Source organism: Alosa sapidissima, chromosome 13 (genome assembly GCF_018492685.1).
Source record: "Alosa sapidissima isolate fAloSap1 chromosome 13, fAloSap1.pri, whole genome shotgun sequence".
Classification (NCBI taxonomy): Eukaryota; Metazoa; Chordata; class Actinopteri; order Clupeiformes; family Clupeidae; genus Alosa; species Alosa sapidissima.
In genome coordinates, this window is record NC_055969.1 from 8,138,296 (window position 1) to 8,157,478 (window position 19,183).

The following is a 19,183-nucleotide window of genomic DNA, read 5'->3' on the forward strand; positions in this document are numbered from 1 at the left end:
TCTCCCTAAGCCTCCTTAGCAATCGTTAGGCTACTGTTCTGGCCCAGGCCAAAGCAGGTGGTGTGAAGCATTCAGTGACTCCTGCAGACCGTGACCGTGGGCTGCACTTTTTGTTCAAAGTCATCCCACAGTTTATCAATGCAATCACTGTGATCTGACCATAATGGTAAGCAGGGCTGGGGTTAAATGGCTCATGGCCCATTTCATCAGACTACTACAGGCGAACTTCAAGTCACAAGTTCACTTGTAGGCCTATTTATGACTGCACGTGTAACTCTAATGTGGAGGATGCAGTCTATTTTCATGCAATCTAATAGCCTAGAAATCTAGACGCGCCCCTAGCGGCAGCAAATTACATTTGCTTCCAGGGCTAGCAATCTAACTGAAGGCAATTCTCAGTTTACTTTGTCTCAGTATGGTCCATGAGGTAGTTCATATTTGTACTACAGACAAGTTCTTTACATCATTCAACATACATAGCTAAATGTATATAAAGTATAAGTATGTATCACTGTGAATTACATTGTATGATAGAAGAAACAATACCACTATTACAAGTGTTTATTCCTCTTTAATCATTCATACATTCAATACTGAATGAAAAAAACAAACAATTCCATGACAATAGCACTTACATGAGAGATTGGGTAACCTAGGTCAAACAAATGGCTTCGTTTAAAAAAAAAAAAAGGGGGTGGGGGTTCCAAACCCACACTACTGGACGGAGTTAGACATTGTGCCGTGTACAGTCACACCAATACGGCAGGTTTAAACATCAATACCACTCTCCTGTTTCTATAGCAAGGTGAGCCCTGCCCTCATGTGGAGTAGAGAAGCTACAACAGGTTTGCATACTTGTACAGCCTACAAAAACTGTGCTCATTCTTCAGAAATATCACAAAGCATAGTCCAGCAAACATGCACATTAATCTTATTGCCCTGCTGAAAGAGAAGCCCACAAAAAAAACGTCCACTGTGTGCATATGAATAATACATTTTAAATTCTTCAAACTTTTTCTGCATATTTTATAGGACATTCCTGCTGTAAAAACACTGTAGCACAAACAGCAGTCAAATATCTATCTAGGACACAATCAGCTTATACTATGGGTGTGCGCACAATATCGGTGAGATAGGTAAGCTTACACTTTGTGAATGATTAAAAATATCTAACCTGTGATTTGTCTCTGGACAGAATCCTGTTTATGATCTTCTAGACCCATTGTAAGGGGAAGAAACATTGCTCAGGAATTTGCTGATGGCAGTATGCAGGTCACTTTCCTATGTGTAAGCAGTGATTTCTTGATAAGGATCCACCAAATAAATAAGGGTGAAAGTGTTGTTCAAAAGAGGAAAGTAACGTTCAGCCTGGAAGCTATATGCTGGTGTTTCCAGATTCACACATAAAACATTTTTTACATTTCCCCAAAGTTTAGAGTACAAATCAGTGAATGTGCTCTGTTTCAACATACAAATACAACTGATCAATCTGGGACAAGTTTCACTCTTAACATATTAACTATGTGATATTAGCAAAACACCAGGGGTATTTTCCAGCCCCTATAGAGCACGGCACAGCCATCTTGAACAATGTTTGCCTTATACTGTTCGTCTACAGAAACGCAGGATGCTAACCCATGCTAGAGCCCTCTATCTCTCTTCTGCCAAAATACTCCATTACAACATGCAACACAGCACACAGGCCATGGACAGAATGGAGCTAAAACAAACCCTTATTATTTTAGATGAGTGGTTGATGCCAGCTCAGTGGCAGAAAATATGACCACACAAAGTTGTACTGAGGCCAGTATTAAGGACTCCTAAAAGCTAAGAACACAATAGCAATGGCTAAAGCACAGCCAATCTAATGTGAAAGGGTTTTTGGAGGCGGTTGAAGCAAAAATGCTTAGAAAATAGTGATATTAATTTGACAAATGTGGCAGTGTTGGTTAAATTGGCAAAGTGAGAGGAGTACAGTAAGACATGGTGTGCAGACGGTAAATGCCTACTTTCAATCATCAAAAGTGCTGAATTCAACCTTGAAAATTACTTTGCAACTCCACTCACAACTTGTAGGTCTTCACCTAAATGTTTGGCATTTCATAAAATCAGCTAAACGATACATAAATATGATGAACTGAGCCGTCAGAGCAAGAGGCTACTACTCTAAGGCAAAAACAGGTAAATACATTCCCAAAGTAGATAAAATGGCCTAATCCCTAACATCTTTGTCAGTATTTTTTTGTTCTACAGCTTAGAGCCACATAGCATACAGTGGAATCAAAGTAGGACATACTGAAGGCTATTGCATGTATAGAGGTACAATAGCAGCTTAAAACAAAAGCGGTCAGGTTTTAGGCGTCAGGTCAGAGAGCTGCAGCAAACATATTTCAAACCAAATATACTGTGAGGTCAAAGTGGTGAATATAAATATAACATGTAGTAGCAAACACCACATCCTTAGAAGCAATAGACAGATACAATTGTCATATAATTGTGACCTAGATTTTGATTCACAAAACATCCCTTTTTAACAATATTATTTGATCATTATCACTGCCCTGCATATACAAACCTGAAACATCATAACAATAACCTTACATGACTCACTGAGGCTGCTTTGAATGTAAGACTACTTATGAGAAAGCTTTGTTGTCTGTCGTTAAACACATCACGATTATTCAAATTTGTGGTAATAACTACGTTATTGCATTATAAGGTACATTCAATGGTGAAAGGCAAGGCACATGAAGAAGCGTGAGTGGACTTTTGCCCTGTGTTTCGTCAGACTGGTCGTGTCCCATGGCCAGAGAACAAACCAGGGACTTGTGAGAGTCGCTGATAAAAAGCTTACTGTTCATGCAGTAGTTAGCCACAGCACCGCTGGGATGACTGAGTCATTCTGGTGCCTTGGTGCGCTGTGCTCTCATTTCTGCTTGAGGATTTGATCCTTTCGTTGCTTGACGAGCCTGAGTAAAGTCTTACAACAACTACATCATGACATGGCTAAAGAATGAACACACAATATGGCAGAAAACTGTAGGCCTCAATTTAACAAGCATTTACACTACTGAGAGGATGAGCTTATTTTTGAAAGAACGGTAAAGCTTTAAATGGGTTGTAACCTTTTTCAATTGCATAATTAAATAATTATTTAACTACCTGATTTCATACAAAATATCACATTTTAAGGGTTTGTTATTCTGTATAAACAGTTTGTACTAGTGTAAATGCTTGTCACTACAAACATTCCAGTTTCTTGCCTTGAAACTAAACACTTAAATCACACATCACACAGAATGAAATGGACCAAAAACATGCTGAATTGTAATTGCCTAAGCTTTTGCGATCCATTCAAAATAGGCAAGCTCATCTAGGTCCACTGGATAGTCAGTGAGATGCAGGGCCTCCTTGAGGTCATAGCGTTCTCCTTTGTAGCTAATCCAGTGACCCGCAGGCAGATAGATATCCCTCTCCTGCTTTCCTGGCTCCAGCACTGGGGCCACCATCAGATCGTCTCCGATGAGGAACTGCGAGTCAATCTTGTAGGCCGTCTCATCCGTGCTGGCAATCCACCACAGGGGACGTATGATGGGGTCACCTGTGGCCAACACCTCACTGGCCAACTCCAGCACCCGGGGCGCAACTAGAGTCTCGTGGAGTTTGGTGAAACGCTGGGCTATCTGGACGACCTCATCATCATACTCCCAGGGTGGGATTGAGAACTGCATGGCAGGCATGAAGGCCGAGAGCTCCAGCCAACGGATATACAGCTCACGGTCTGGGAGGGCCAGGCCGCCGAGTGTGCGGTTAGGGTAGGCATTTCCCCCAATCATGTCTGGCAGGATGAATTGGTAGCCCAGGATACTGATGGTGAGGACAGAAGGGATGAGGGACTTGAGGCCAAGCTCATAGCCCCATACTGAGTCTCGGTCAATGATTCGGAAGAAGCAGGAGATGTTCTGTGACTGGTACCCTGAGCGCAGTTCAGCTCGCTCGTTGTAGGGGATGGCCATCTCTGTGTAGCGTCGTGTGAAGGTGCTGGGGTCTTGCAGGTGGGCACGTGTCCGGAACTGCCAGGGCAAGTAGCTGGTCTCACCAGCGTCAAGTTTAAAGGACGTGATACCATACTTGGAACGTAGGCTTCGGAGATGTGAGGAGTACCAGTTCCGTGCTTCAGGGTTCGTAAAGTCTAGGATCCCCCCGATTCCGTTCCACCAGCGAACTAGTGCTGGGAGATTTCCAGTGGGCTCCATAACTAGCAAGCCCTTCTCCACTACTGTCCCAAAGTTTTCAGAGTCATAGTTGACAAATGGATGTGTCCAAAGAGACACAAGGAAGCCATCAGCCTTAAGCTGCTGAAACATGCCAGAGGCATTTGGGAACTTTTCCTGGTCAAAATCAAAGTTACCATACCGTTCAGTGTACCGATCATCTAGCTCTAAATGGCTACAATTAAATCCGTACTTTCGTATGTTGGCTGCATACTCAAGCAATTTGTGCTGATTGATTTCTGTCTTGTGTAAGGCCCACGTAGACCAAATCGGATGTCGGAACACGACTTTGGAGGGAACTTTGTAGGGTTTGTTAAAATACCGGCGCACCATGTACTTATGGATGGAGCCAATGTCGAGCCCTACACACACACGGTAACTGAGCTCAGCGTAGGGCAGTTGTCCGAGGTTAGGTCTGTATGGGCTGTCCTGGTACCGTGCCTGGAAGTAAAGGGTCTTCTCTGTGTCATTCCAGCCAAGATGAAAGGGCACTGAGTCGTTGATCTTGATGGCAGTTGCATTGGACGAGAGCCAGTAGCGTTCTAGGATGCTGCCAAACTCGTTACGGTTGGAGTAAACATCACCGGTCACGAAAGGCTTGGGCTCTTGCTGGCCTGAGATGGTGATGGGCCAGTGCTGGATGGCGGTCTCAGCTCCGCCGTACCAATGAGACCCGTTGTAAGACATGGCATGCTCCACTGGGCGGTCCGACTCCAGTTCCTCCCACCTCAGTCGGTAGCATGACACTGTCTTAACGAAGACGGTCTGGATGAAAAAGTTGATTCTCCCATTATTTGAACGCACACACTTTAGAATTTGACCATCTTTGTAGCATGAGTCCAGATCCAATGCACCTGACCTGAAAGACAGAAGATATACCCAGGTCTATATTTTGGTGGTAGATGAAAACTCAATTGTTATTGAAACGTAATGTATATTACTGAGATATGGAGAAATATCTATTCTACATGCTTTCGCAAGGTGATGTTAGGTGAGAACATAGTCTGACCGCAAAGAAAACAGACTTCTCTGTAGTTGAGGGAATAGTGGCTGTTAAACAATGACTGGCTAGTTTCCTAAAAGAGTAAAAGAGAACCTCAATGCAGATCTCCAATGAGAAAAAGCTTTTAAACTAGGACTAGGTTTAATCCAGTGGTTCTCAAAGTTTGGGGCGGGCCCCACTAGTGGGGAATGGAGACATGACAAGTGGGGCGCCACAAGCAGGAGGACATGTGTCTTTTTTGTGTCTTTATTCATGCCTTTCTTTTCTGACAAGGAAGATCATAACATGCATACCACACATAAACAAAGGCCTCATAAACAGGCCAACATATAAATGAAAGCACCATCAGATCCAGGGGACTGAGATGGGAAATGTAATGTTAAACCAAAATGTGACAATAATATTATTAATAATATTAATAATATTTTAACATTATCATTTTGCTAGTTGATGGGGTCAGATGGGGCTTGAAATTTCCCCACCTCCACAAGTGGGGAATGACAGGGAAAGTTTGAGAGCCCCTGGTTGAACAGAAGTCTATGTACTGGCCAGACATGCATAAACTATTTCCTACAAAGAAGAAAAAGAAAAACTACAACACGTAAACATATGCATAGTGTGTAAGACTGAGAACCACTATGGCAACCACAGATAGTGTCTTCTGTCATGTTGACACTATCTGGAACAAGCCAGGGAAGACTCTCAAACATGCCCAATCTGTCTGAAACTATACAATTCGATTTCAACTGTACCTACAGCACTGTGTCACTACACGTAACTCCCTGTCGTGTCTTTAAATAAAATTCAATAATATTGTAATTACCAAAATAGGAGCATTGTACAATGACATTTCCAGAGTGTACTTTCCATAAAGTAATCTGTGCAGTGAATGTCAGAGGTCAAAGTTCAACAGTGACACAGCAGGGGAAGTGCAGTGAAGTATGCCCTGCTCTGCTCAATCATGATAACAAGTGACGCTTTTTTATTTGTTCATTATGTTTTTGCCCAACTAAATGTCACTCAAATCAAGTTGACAGGATTAACATGTGTTCTTTAAAATTGCCAATTGCACAGAAATGCCAGCGGCACTGACCTCTTCGCTCCTCAACATGCTTTCGAAAGCTTCATGTGTTTTTCGTAACTTTTAATCAATGTCACCCAAAAAATCAGGATCTTTCTTAGTGTTTTCAAAAAAAAAACGAATTCCCAAATTATGTTAAATATCTACATGTCTCAGCCCCTATCTACTTGTCACACTGACCTGAAGGCCATCTTGAAGACCATGGATCCTGCTTGGTTGCGTATGATGAAGCCGTCCTTGTTGAGCTCCAGCATCTCTGTCCTCAGCAGGTCAGGCTTGGGCAGCGAGGCGATGTAATAGCACCATGCCGTTACCGCGGCGATGACCAGCATCACACCCAGGACGCCAGCCGCCACCACTGGCCGCGTGTCCTTGCTGATTGATTTCTTGATTGGGGTGGCATCGGTAATGGTGCCCCCAGCACCCCCAGGCACTACTTGGTACATGGTGGCCTTCTGCCAACCATGCACCAGCTAAACATTTGCGAGGACTCACTACTTATAATGTGGTATAATTGATTTTAATTAAGTGAGATTTCTATAGTTTCTATAGTTCTAAGTTGCTCCTTCAAATGTAATTTTTTTGTGAGGTAGTTAATGCAACTGACTTGTGATTACAGGTGTATGACTGCCGTTCCTTCCTTCAGAATAGTCCTCCAAAAATGTCTCTTTCATAAATCTAGGACAAAAAAAAGACAAAGATTACTACTATGATCATCATCCCAGGAATACTGATCATACAAAAGGCTTGACATTAAAAGAGATTAATTGTTGCATGTTCCTACACATAATCCAACAAAATGGGCTGGGCACAGTCAACCTATCCAAGCTAAGACACTCCCACCCAGGAAAAAGCGTCTCAAAGGACCCTTACTGTATAAGCAGTAGAGAGTAAAACATTTGCGTAGGTGGTGGAAAGTTGCAAGTCATTTGGGTTGTGTTACACTAGTGCCAACATTTTATTTACTCAACTCACTTCCTCTGCAAAGCAATACTACATTTGGGAACACATCAGTATAGGGGTCATGTAATAGACAAGTGTGCAATTTCCAGGGCAATCTCAATTACGAATTTCTTGTTGTTTACCATACAAGCACTTCCCATTTTCCAATTCACAGTAAATAAGTTATAATAACACATTGATAGTGAATGTGTCAGTCATACATTAAAGGTACTGTAGCGATGTCACAAGCTAAAACATTTTTTGTCACATAGAGCATCACCTCATCATCCGCTAGGTCAGTGGTTCTTAAACTTTTTGCCTGGCGACCCCCCAAAAAACATGGGCCAAGTCTCGCGACCCCCCCAGAAAACAAGTCTAGCGACCCCCTTCTCTCTAACTGGCGGAATTTGGTTTTGTTGTGAGATGGGCATTGGAAGCAGAGGCAGAACATGTCTCATAGGTAGGCTATGTCAACATCAAAGGCATTATGTCAATGGCAACCTTTGACTAAAAACCTTTGCAAAAATGTATTTAATCCAGACTGCAAATCATTTTGCGACCCCTCCAATATTTTTGGAGACCCCCAGTTTGAGAACCACTGCGCTAGGTGCCTGTGCCCTGAATACACTGTAAAAAAAGTAGTCTCCTTGGGCAGCCCAGGCTCCAAAAATGGCACAAAAAAATAACCTGGACCATAAAAACATAACAAAATGTTCCAGCCAATGACCGACAAGACGCGCGTTAAGGAGAGTTTCAATTGCACGGGAGGGAGGGGTAGGGAGTAGCCAGCTAGCTTTTTGTTTTATTTGAACGTCAACAGAAGTGACGTTACCCAACATCGCTTAGAGCAGTGGTTCTTAAACTTATTTGGCAACCCCCCAAAAAACAAGTCTCGCGACCACCTTCTCTCCAACCGGCAAAGCAGTGGTCATATCCAAACAACATTTACACTTGGACTAGTGGATAGAAATGAAGGACAGATCTATTTCCTGCATAGGAGCGGCAATTACATTGCGGTACATCTAGTTTTCCAAAGAATAACTAGCACTCACACAAACTGGTGCTCCTGCGGCAAAAGAAGTTTGCATTGTGTTGTTTGTCACTGGTAAGCTCACACACATCATCTTTGATCAGGATACTCAAGAGTATTACAGAGACTTACTGATGTGAAAGCTTGATCTTCATGTTGTTGGTCTATTAATAAGCTTGTGAATTGCAGTCACTATAAATGAATCATATGGGGTATCTCCTATATTTAAAGTGGGCCATATCTAAAGCAGACTTTGTCAACGATAGTAACATGACAATAATCTTAATGATACAGTTCCCCATTCTTTGGTATTGATAAATATGGATGTATGCATGCAAAACATAATGTCAAAACAGATATATCTGAACTTTAACTTTTTCCCATGGTATGTTTTATTTTATGTCACTGTAGCCAATGATATGACTTATCCAAGGAAACAATGAATTATGTCATTCTCATAACATTTGAATATTGTTGTCTGATGGTTTAACCATACATGGAGACATACATTAAAAGGAAACAAAAGCCATGGCCTGAATATTTATCAATCTGTTCACAAAAACTCAGCTGGCTTAGTAAGTAAGCCTGGAAATAAATCATAGCGCATGTATTAATGTGACATGTGGAAGTTATGTAATTATATTATCAAATAATGTAAAATTTTTGGAGTTGGCCTACACTGCATATTAGTGAGGTAGAACCATATGGTATATGTACTGTATCTCTGGAAGGAGATTCCACATGACATTTTAATGTTGTGCTCCAGTGCCCACTGACACCATGTGTAGGGCCCTTTATATTGATAAAAATGTACATACAATGTTACACACAAGACAATGCCCCGTGAAGTCAGGATGGAAATACCTCATGTATTCAGATTAGGATAAATGCCTAAATACATCCAACAGTGTATAATTCTCATGAATCATTTCCAAATACATGTATCAAGAGTGAATGTTTTGAGAATCTGTAAGCAATCATGTGTGAGACTGGTTTGTTTTCCATGTGGGACGGCGGCCGCCATCTGTATGCAGAGGACAAGTGCACAGCTCGCAGTGGAGCCACTGCAAAAGTCTGTTTCCTGCTAATACGTGTGCACTCTACCAGAGGTACAGAGTGAAGAGGTGAGAGAGAGAGAGAGAGAGAGAGAGGATGACTGGAGTATAGGAGGAGAAAGTGAGGAAGGCTGAGCACAGAAGAGCGAGCCAAGATAAGAGCAGAGAAGAAAGTAAAGAAAAGCAGAGTGGGATAGGCAGACGGAAGTAAAGGGCCTGAAACAAACACGAGCAGAACAAGTGGTACCTTAATTGCTTTCAAAACATCTTGTGGCAAGTGAACACCCGTCAGCTCTAAACACCCACGCCAAGGCCAGGAGAACGGGAGAGGGAACAGAAGGCTGAGGTGAGGTGATGGGGGTGGGGGGGGGGTCTGTATAATCAGAACTATTAAAAAACCTGGAGCGGAGCGGGGTGCCACCCTCCTGGGCAGCGAGGGAGAACAGGATGCTTAATTAAAAGGCTGATGCCAGTTATCAAAGCAAATCGGAGCAACGTTAGATTAAGGCAAAACGAAGACTTCTGTGAGTTAAGTCTGCTTAGTTCTCTCTCTCTCTCTCTCACACACACACGCTTGTTTTCTCTCCTTGAGATCTGTATTGATTTAGCAGAGCTGTTAGCACAGGGGGTAGATAAAGAAGAAATGTGGTTATCTGCAGGAGAGGAGAAGCGTGGTTATCTGAAATTGTGCTCTTAAATCCTTAAATGCTCCTGTTCAGCTGCTCAGCCCTGACAGTCTAGCAGCCTCTGGGATGGACGGGGGTGGAGCAGATGAGGGGGTGAGAGAAAGTGCCTAGCCTAGCTCCAAGCTAACTGCAGAGAGATCGCTAGCAAGAAAGAGGAGTGGAAAATGTCTAATTACACCGTCAGATTTTTGAAATAAGTGCTGGATGAAACTGTTATAAGCTTAGCTAAGCTCATAACAAGGTTTGCAGTCTGTTTGTCTGCATGTGTCCTCTTCAGGTGAAAGTTTCACTGTGAAACCCATTGGTGCAACTCCATGATGAGAATAAATCATTCAAAACTAAAAAGGGCTAGTGTAACCTCTGTTGGTAGTTACAGTATTTGTACCACAGTTAACAGAAAATGTGTGGACATCTTGTAAATACATCCAGTTCTGATTTCAACCAGTACATGCTGAGGTGTCTTCACAGAGAAGGTATCATCACAGCTTTATTTAACATCATGGCATATTTGTTCATCTTGGTCATATCTTGAGCACCGACAGCATAGGATCTAATTTCCCTGCAGTCCATCCATTGCCAAATACAAGCATGCAATTCATTAGACCATAAATCCCTTTGGTCAGGAGGCTTTCCTGAATTAAGGATGTAATTAAGAGAATGAGGTGGATTAAATCTCATCAATTCTAACGCCACACACTCATAAAAAATAGTGTGTAGGCTATTTTTAGCAGCTTTTCCACATTAGAGGGAATAAAAGGGTGTGCATTTGATTATCTGTGCTCATTTTGAGGAGACTCTGCATCATACAGCTTAAGCAAGAGAGTGGCCCAAGCGGTGATCTATAAGGACAACATCTCAATGTTTTTTGTCAGGTCACTACACAGTTCAACACCAATTTCTTACTGGAATGGTAGAAATGCTAACAGTCTTTTATCAATAAATTATGCTACTGAAACAAATTATAAAAAATTGACACTGACATATTAGAGATTCTGGTCATTTTCCATTTGGAGGTCAGGTCACTAGCCAGACTACTAACTCAGCTGGACTATTATCTCAGGCTCTCACAGTGATGTTTGCACCAAAGACTCTAGAACAGCTCCGCTCTAGAATCTTTGGTTTGCACCTTTATTGTCCTGGCACACTGGGTCATCTACGGCATGGTACCTAAGCACTGGCAGAGTGGAGGGCGATTTAATTTCCTTAGCATCACAGACTAGCAAACAACTGTGTTTAATTCATTACCCAGTAAATCCCTGTGGTCAGATGGGTCTCTTGAAGATTTAATGAAAAGAATGTATCGGTAACATGTGCTCACATGAATTCAATCAACAGCAGAATTAACTGCACCCGTGATGTAATATTCAGCAGAATTCGTTAATCTAATATCACAAATGTTACCCTCTTTACTGGACATAGAATGGCAGTCTGAAGTCTGAAACATTTGATCATTTCAACCACATCTATTCAAACCCATATTGTGACATTTCCAGTACTTCCGGCTGTTGTGTCATGGTTTCTGTGTGTTTTTGTGAGCAGACAGAAACACTTGTTGGACTGCTAACGCGTAATTGTGGCTGTTGAAGCAAGGCTTTGTCTCCACACAGTTCTAGTCCAGAGGACTTTGGCACTCCACATCTGAACTCCTGACCAGTACACACTGCAAGAGTTGGTGCAAATCAGTACTTCTGAAATGAATTGTGTGCAGTTTCTGCATCCTTTGTAAAAGCTGTGTGCTAACTTTAGATATTCAAGATAAATGAAGGATGAAGATTATGAAGTGCATTGGGAAAAAAATATTATCAATGTAAGAAATTGAATACGTCACAAAATCCCAGATTTTCCCACATTCAGTTTGACGACTTCACAGTCTCAGAGCACACTTGGGGCAACATTTCACAACTGTTTATTTTCCAACAAAAAGTGCTGACACTAAGCTGCAGGAGATCATGTCCAGACCTGATTTCAGACTGCTGACTTTGAATGTCACACTGCTGTATAGGCCTACTGTGTGGGTGAGTGTGCAATCTCTGTGTATGTGAATGTGTGTCCACATGCTCTTGTTGTTCTTGTGCTGTGTGGCCCAGTGACCAGGCAGCAGGAGCCCCATAATATCTCTCTCTCTCCCTCTGTGTGTGTGTGTGTGTGTGTCCACCAAAAGACTATTTAAAAACAATATCCCTACCCATGCCTCTGCTGTGATTCACTGCAAATCACGCTATGGCACTATAACAAAAATAAACACCATGTGTTGAAATCGTCTAGCACCCATGAGCCTTTGCCAGCTGTGGCAGTGACAACAATCCACAGAAGTCTGCATTGGTGGCTACTGACAGTCGTTTAAAAAATGCAGGGCAGATTGTTGACGGCTATGTTTCGGTTCCAGGAGCTAACTCTTCCAGAGGATAAAGAGACCACTGGTATAGCGTTGCGCATGGAAATTATCTCAGCCCTTGGGGCAACGACGTCAGGGCACAAAGTTAACTCAAACACGAGTAGGAACAACAGATCACTCTGTCTCTACCTGACGAGACTTCAATCGCTGCACTGGTGAAGCTAACGTTAGTGGTCTATGTTTAACCGAGTGGCCACAGGCGTCTGTTCTGAGTTTCAAGCGTATTCTGCCTGCGGTTCGCACAAGGAAGAGGGTGCAGCAATGTGCTGCAGTAGGCTGAAAGGGAATAACGGTGTACTTTCGGGCTATGTTTAGGTTATCACGACTGCTAATTCTGGATTCATCTGAGAACAAAGATATAACAAATGTCAATAACTCACCGTCAGTCGTGGTTCCTCCGTGTAGCCTAGGCTACTATAACTTCAGATCTGACAGTGTCCCGTCACGGAGAAAGACATGAGCCGTGTACGGTAGAAGAGGGACTCGTCGCTGCCACCCTGCGTTGCTCGTCCAAAAAACAAGACTTCCTCTGTGCTTAGAGGCGGGAATTGTAGTTCTCTGAAAATATTCTCTAGGCTACTACAAGGAGGTGTGCGTCACAGCAATTGCGCTTTTATTTCCACAGGGAAATCAAAAAGACAAATAGATATAAAAAGCACATGTGCTGACCTAATTAAAATTCGTTATTTTTTTAACGAATGAACAAATTTACAAAAACATAACACTGAAACCTATTTCATTTCTGACATTCTTCAGTTCGTCAAACCAGCAGCCTACACCAGCTCAATGGACAGGATCAACGCTGATACTCCGACACAAACTCTGGGTGAATGATGTAGAAGCTGGCCTTGAATGGTTTGACCACATGAAAACAGCTGTGTCCTCCACTGCAAGTCAGAAGATCAACAGGATTTAAAAGTAATTTAATCCATTCATGTCCTGATATTACTATTGCAGAGATCTAAGTGCTATTATGTAACCGGCCTAGCCTTGTGGTGTAGCCAGTAGTATTGGATAGCTATGGAGCCCCTAAGGGGACTTGAGCAAAAAGAAAATCTAAAGTTTAGTTTCATGTGAAAGTTTCATGTGAAAAGGTTTTGCGTGCGCACACAAAACGTTCATGTGCTCACGTGAAACGTTCATGTGCGCACATGAAAGTTTCACGTGAGCACATTAATGTTTCACATGAGCACATGAAACTAAACTTTAGATTTTTTTTTGCTCATGTCCCCTTAGGGGCTCCGTAGATAGCAGATGTAGGAGATGTCACCTCTTACCTGGAGTCTGAGGAAGTCTTGGAGTTGGACCGGCTGTAGTGGGCAGGGGGTCGGACGGTCTGTAGTGAGGAGATGATGTGGGGGTCCATTACCACCTGCCCTCGTCTTTGGGCATCAGCTCCTGCAAATTTTCTGAGCAATGGAGATTATGGATGATGGAGATGTGGTTGCAAATCGAGGTAAGTGACAATGGGCAGCTGTGGCCTACTGGTTAGCGCTTCGGACTGGTTAGCGCTTCGGAGGGTTGCCGGTTCGAACCCCGACCAGTAGGCACGGCTGAAGTGCCCTTGAGCAAGGCACCTAACCCCTCACTGCTCCCCGAGCGCCGCTGTTGTTGCAGGCAGCTCACTGCGCCGGGATTAGTGTGTGCTTCACCTCACTGTGTGCTCACTGTGTGCTGAGTGTGTTTCACTAATTCACGGATTGGGATAAATGCAGAGACCAAATTTCCCTCACGGGATCAAAAGAGTATATATACTTATACTTCTTATATGGAGCAATATAATCATTCACTCATTTACTCATGTGTCTTTCATATTTTAGCCAAACATACTATATATATATATATATATAACATGGCAATTATTTAGCCCTACTATAATCTTTTGTTCCATACAGCTAATGTATTAATGTAATACACAGGCCTTTGAGTTGCTTAAGCAATCACCAAAATGTACACCCAAACCTTGGATCATGTGTATGCCTTTGTAGGGAGTAAGGACACTGTGGATTGGCTGGAGATAAGTTATGGTGAAAATAGTGTGATTAGCCAACGCAACAAACAGCTATTCTAGGGTGAAGTAGACATACCATAGCCTTTATGGTGGACAGTCAAGGCCAAACAAACAAGGCCTGGAGAGCTGTAGTTTGGGAAGCTCTTAACAATACTGATTACCTCACGTTTTCAAATGTTCTATTTCAAGAAAATAACATTTTGTGATCATTTCTTTAGACTAACCAATTCCTTAAGTGTTACTCATCCTTGAGGTGTGTGGAAGATTATTATTAAGCGAGCATACCCCTGCTTCCTCTGAGGGGAACTTGTTGGTTGTTTCTCCCTGAAAGGGGCGTCTGTGGATTGTACTTTACTCAGCCAGTCAGCAGGGGGCAGCACACACACTTTAGGGGTGTGCAAGGCCACTTTCTGCAGCACCTCTTTATCTGCTGCCTTCTGCCTGGCCTGTATGTGTGCAGGCATGTCCTCTGCTGGAATGAGAGCAAGCGAGAGACAGAGAGAGAGACTGATAGAGAAGTATTCGAGTGCTCCTGAGAAATTCAGCAGGTGGTTAACACATGATTTTACATTGGCAGCGTGAAGTCACTAGGAGGCCAAACCCAATATGTAGCCTACCCTAAACCACCCTAGGCATTGTGCATCTCAAATGATGAAAACAGAAACACTATTACTAACAACAACAACTATTACTACTTCTGTACTGCAACTATTGCTACTACTGTTGCTGCTGCTACTAAGTCCTTTAAGGCAAGTCCCTCCGCTCGGCGGCCATATTGCAACGCATTTTGGGCACTTATTTGGCATCTATTTCAGGCAGAAATGCACGTGCACAAGGCTTTATGACCTCGCTCCAGCGGCGAGATCACATTTCTATGGGAGATTCTTTGAGTGCTGTGTCTCATCATTAGAAAGTGTCTGCTACTACTAATAATAATAATTACTCTGGAAATCCAGAGTTCTCGCGAGAGCACAATTTGAATTGTCTCTGCAAGAGACTCTGGCATTGAGAAATGATGCACGTTACTTTTACCCCTTGCATCTCGTGTAACCAATCACATTGGTGTATCTGTTGTGGGCACATGCTCACATGCCCACATCCACGGCTGAAGTGCCCTTGAGCAAGGCACCTAACCCAGAGCGCCGCTGTAGCGGGCAGCTCACTGCTCTGGATTAGTGTGTGCTTCACCTCACAGTGTGCTGACTGTGTGCTGTGTGTGTTTCACTAATTCACGGATTGGGATAAATGCAGGGATCAAAAGAGTATATATACTTATACTTAGGCAGGCCAGAGGCGAGCTAAACAGATGACGACAATATTGGTGGTAGTGTTATCCAATTGCGTTGAAGTCCAGAATCAGTCAGTAAACACTGGTCGTAGTGTTATCCAATAGCGTGCAGTGAGATTTTCTAATGCATGCTTGGTGCCGCCCCTCGAGTTGAGCCAGTTTCATTATTTGTGGCCAGATCCTTAATCTTTCTATATTATCAGGTTCTGGATTTTTCAGGCTAACTAATAATAATAATCAACTTCATAATAAATCACTGTGATGTTTAGCGCTATGCACATATCCATACCTGGGCACTGCGTTGACATGTGTCTGACAGGGGGGAACAGAGGCGCCCCATGTGCCACCGGTGCCACTGGAGTCATCAGGGTCAGTGGGGCTGTCACCTGCTGGGGAGGTCGCGGCCCGCGGCCTGTCTGTGGTTTCCAGGGGAACAGGAAGTCCTGCATGTCAGAGCATAATAGGAAATAAGAAACCCTGCATCCTCTGTGGCTCCAGGACACACTCACACACACACACACTCACACACACACTTACGCACGCACGCACACAGAAACAATCACACATGGTGGCTCACTCCAAACCCTTTGTGTTGTGCACTGTGCAGTGATCAATAAATAATGATCAGCAGCTCTGCTTGATTCCCTGCTGAGATAACATGATTAGAGTGGGTTTCATTTGTCCCATTCCCCAAATCAGGTCAATCACAAACATCTCCACAACTGTGCCTGCTTCAAAGAGCTGCTTGAGGTAACACAGGATTTTCTCAGAATCACGGCAGGAGAGTGCATGCTGAAAATAAAGCCAAACTTTTTAGTGTCAAGCCATTCTCCTTACTCAACAATAACAAATCATTACAGGCACAAAGGATTGCCCCCTCTGAAATGGCACATATTTAGCCATAGATCATTTTCTCTCATTTCGAACAATTTACACATTCATTCCTGCAAGATATCACTTCAGGACACTTTGCGGCCACCACTGTCTTGTGCTTTGCTGATGACGCCTCCCCAAGACTTTGATTTCCCAGACGGGACGAGGCGGCTGATGTTGGGCTCACACCGTGCAGGGTGATAATAAGGTGACCACAGCCTGCATTAGACTAAGAGGATTTCAAGCCCTTGTCTTGCACTGGTAAAGAGCTGCACAACAACGGCTTTGAACATAGAGAGAAAGTGAAATTAAAATTAGAGTGTGGGATAAATGTGTAAATAACTGCCTCAACCTGGTCAGAATACTGAAAGACTTGCCCCAAATAAAAAGGAAATTGCTAGAATATTTGTTGCTAGGTTTATAGGTATCTGGTCAGAATCAGTTCTTCATCTCCTTAATGTATCTCTTACCTCATCACCGGTTCTTGATGGACGTGATTTTAAATTCTATTAGTCCTAAAAGTTATATGCACCTTTTGTCGTTGACTATAGACATTTTAAGTTACTAGTTGCTCATATATACTAACCTATTATCCTTGGACCTTAGACTAAGTAGGTCATGATTTGTTTAGCTGTGGATCTCTATAAGTCCACAAGGGTTTCCAGGCCATTTTAAGCCCTGTATACCTACCAAGACATCAGGATGAATCCTTACTAATAGAGTGTGCTGTCTTGGTTCAGGTCCTTTTGCATGTCGAATGAATGAAAAGGTTCTGCATCCTCACTGGTTCTGACTGTAGGTAGCTGTTGGTGTTGTGTGGGTGAGGCTGTTGGTTCTTACCGGTCGTGGGTGCGGATTGTTCCGGCGGTGAGCGGAGGAGGGTCTGGGTCGGCAGGGCTGAGCGGCTCTCCAGCGGCCGGAGGGGCTGAACTCCTCCGAGTACGTGCTGAGATGGAGCTGAGGGCTCATCGCCTCAGCACACACTTGCACACTCACACACGCAAATACACACACTCACTCATTCACTCATCCACCCTCTCACTCACACACAGACAAGTCTGCAGCTGCTCCTCCACTGGTCACTGTGAGTGTGTTTGTGTGTCCAACGTTACTCTGGACACTCCCCCCTCTTTCTCACTTTCATCCACCTACCCTCCATCCATCTCTCTTTCCTCTCTTTTTGCTCTGTGTTGTTCTTTGTTTCTTTCAAACCACGTTCTCTCTTTCAGTTGATGGTATTTTGTAAACTGCCGATCAAACAATCCAGTCCACATCCTCAGAGAGAACTCATCCATGACATCCACATCTGTTTATAGATTCACATACTCCTCACTGCATATCCTCACTGAGTTTTCAACAACAAAAAAAATAAGAATTTTCAAAAGTTTATAAATGAGTTTCGACAATATGCATATACATATAAACTGTGCAGTATCCACATGCTTTACTGGAAAGCTTTGGGGCGGGTTATAGTGGTGGAAACAGGAGTAGACCACAGGCTGTCTGAGATCTGAGTGGGCCTCCATCAACAGCATCTAATCTCTCCTGTCTGTCTCACTGGGTGTCTGCTTCACAGGGGGTACCAGAGACAGTGGCAGGCAGCTCTGCTTTCTTCTGCATCACACACACACACTCTCCCGGGGGGGCAATTGATTTAGGACCAGTTCCTTGTTTCTGTCCATTAATAATGTATGCTTTACACATGAAAGAGCCTTTTGTATCCACTGGCCAACAACTGGACCCTGACCAGGGATTGTGGAGGAGACCCCCCTCCAAAGACACACACACAGACACACATGCCAATACACACACTAACATGTACACATACACACTTACAGTGCACATAGGGAAAATCAATAGATGAACTAAATTGTCAACATCATGATACATTCTAATCTCTGACTGTGGGGTCCAGTCGCTGCTTTGTCTCTATACAAGTAAAGGCAAAAAGGGACCAATTATCTGCTGAATGTCATGCTTTAACGAGGATGTCTCGGTGACAGTGATCTGACTTGTTCACATTAAGGGCAAGCTGCTCTCAGAACAAGTGCTGGGTTGACTATCTGTGGTGTGATTTTACCTCACATCAGAGGCTGTTTTCATCTCGGCGTGACTCCACTCTCTGCTAAGTATTTTCTTTGAGTGGCGAGTCTATGTTCTCGAACATCTTTGTCACCATGCCTCTGGGCAAAAATTAACATATGAGTCATAAAGACATAAAATAAGAATAACTAGTTGAAGAGACCTTTAAAAAAGGTAGTTTACAAAGCAGTTAGAGTAGCAGTGTGTGATGGCTGGCTGTGTGATCGCCCTCCACAGAAAGGTATTGGATTGCCTTCTTAAAATAGGCTACATGAACTTGCCTGTCTACACATCAGAAGGCATGTTTGTCCTGGTGTATGTGTCAGATGCAAACACACTGTCACCTGAGCCCTTTCTCTATGGGTTATTGTGAGGAACATGGGGGTCATTGTGTTCTTTCCATCTTTCCAGAAACGTCCTTCCCAGAGTAGCGAGAGGACTAGCTCCATTCACTCTTATTGCT

The 19,183-nt window shown here is 43.3% G+C and overlaps 2 protein-coding genes across 3 annotated transcripts; both read right to left on the minus strand.

Moving 5' to 3' along the window:
- Positions 1 to 546: 546 nt before the first annotated feature.
- myorg (myogenesis regulating glycosidase (putative)) lies at positions 547 to 13,002 on the minus strand. The gene is made up of 3 exons (XM_042059487.1): positions 12,847 to 13,002; positions 6,539 to 7,036; positions 547 to 5,133 (listed from the first exon to the last, which is right to left on the minus strand). Exons 2-3 carry the CDS (start codon positions 6,802 to 6,804, stop codon positions 3,336 to 3,338), a joined length of 2,064 nt encoding a protein of 687 aa, XP_041915421.1. The 5' UTR covers positions 6,805 to 7,036; positions 12,847 to 13,002; the 3' UTR covers positions 547 to 3,335.
- Positions 13,003 to 13,225: 223 nt separating this feature from the next.
- Positions 13,226 to 17,699, minus strand: LOC121680248. Of its 2 annotated transcripts, none has more exons than XM_042059489.1 (5): positions 17,479 to 17,699; positions 16,055 to 16,208; positions 14,763 to 14,946; positions 13,744 to 13,875; positions 13,226 to 13,353 (listed from the first exon to the last, which is right to left on the minus strand). In XM_042059489.1, the coding sequence occupies exons 1-5, from the start codon at positions 17,605 to 17,607 to the stop codon at positions 13,263 to 13,265; spliced, it is 690 nt and encodes a 229-aa protein (XP_041915423.1). In that variant the 5' UTR covers positions 17,608 to 17,699; the 3' UTR covers positions 13,226 to 13,262. The 2 variants fall into 2 exon arrangements, with proteins under 2 accessions (XP_041915423.1, XP_041915422.1); XM_042059488.1 differs by having other exon boundaries at positions 14,763 to 14,949.
- Positions 17,700 to 19,183: the final 1,484 nt, after the last annotated feature.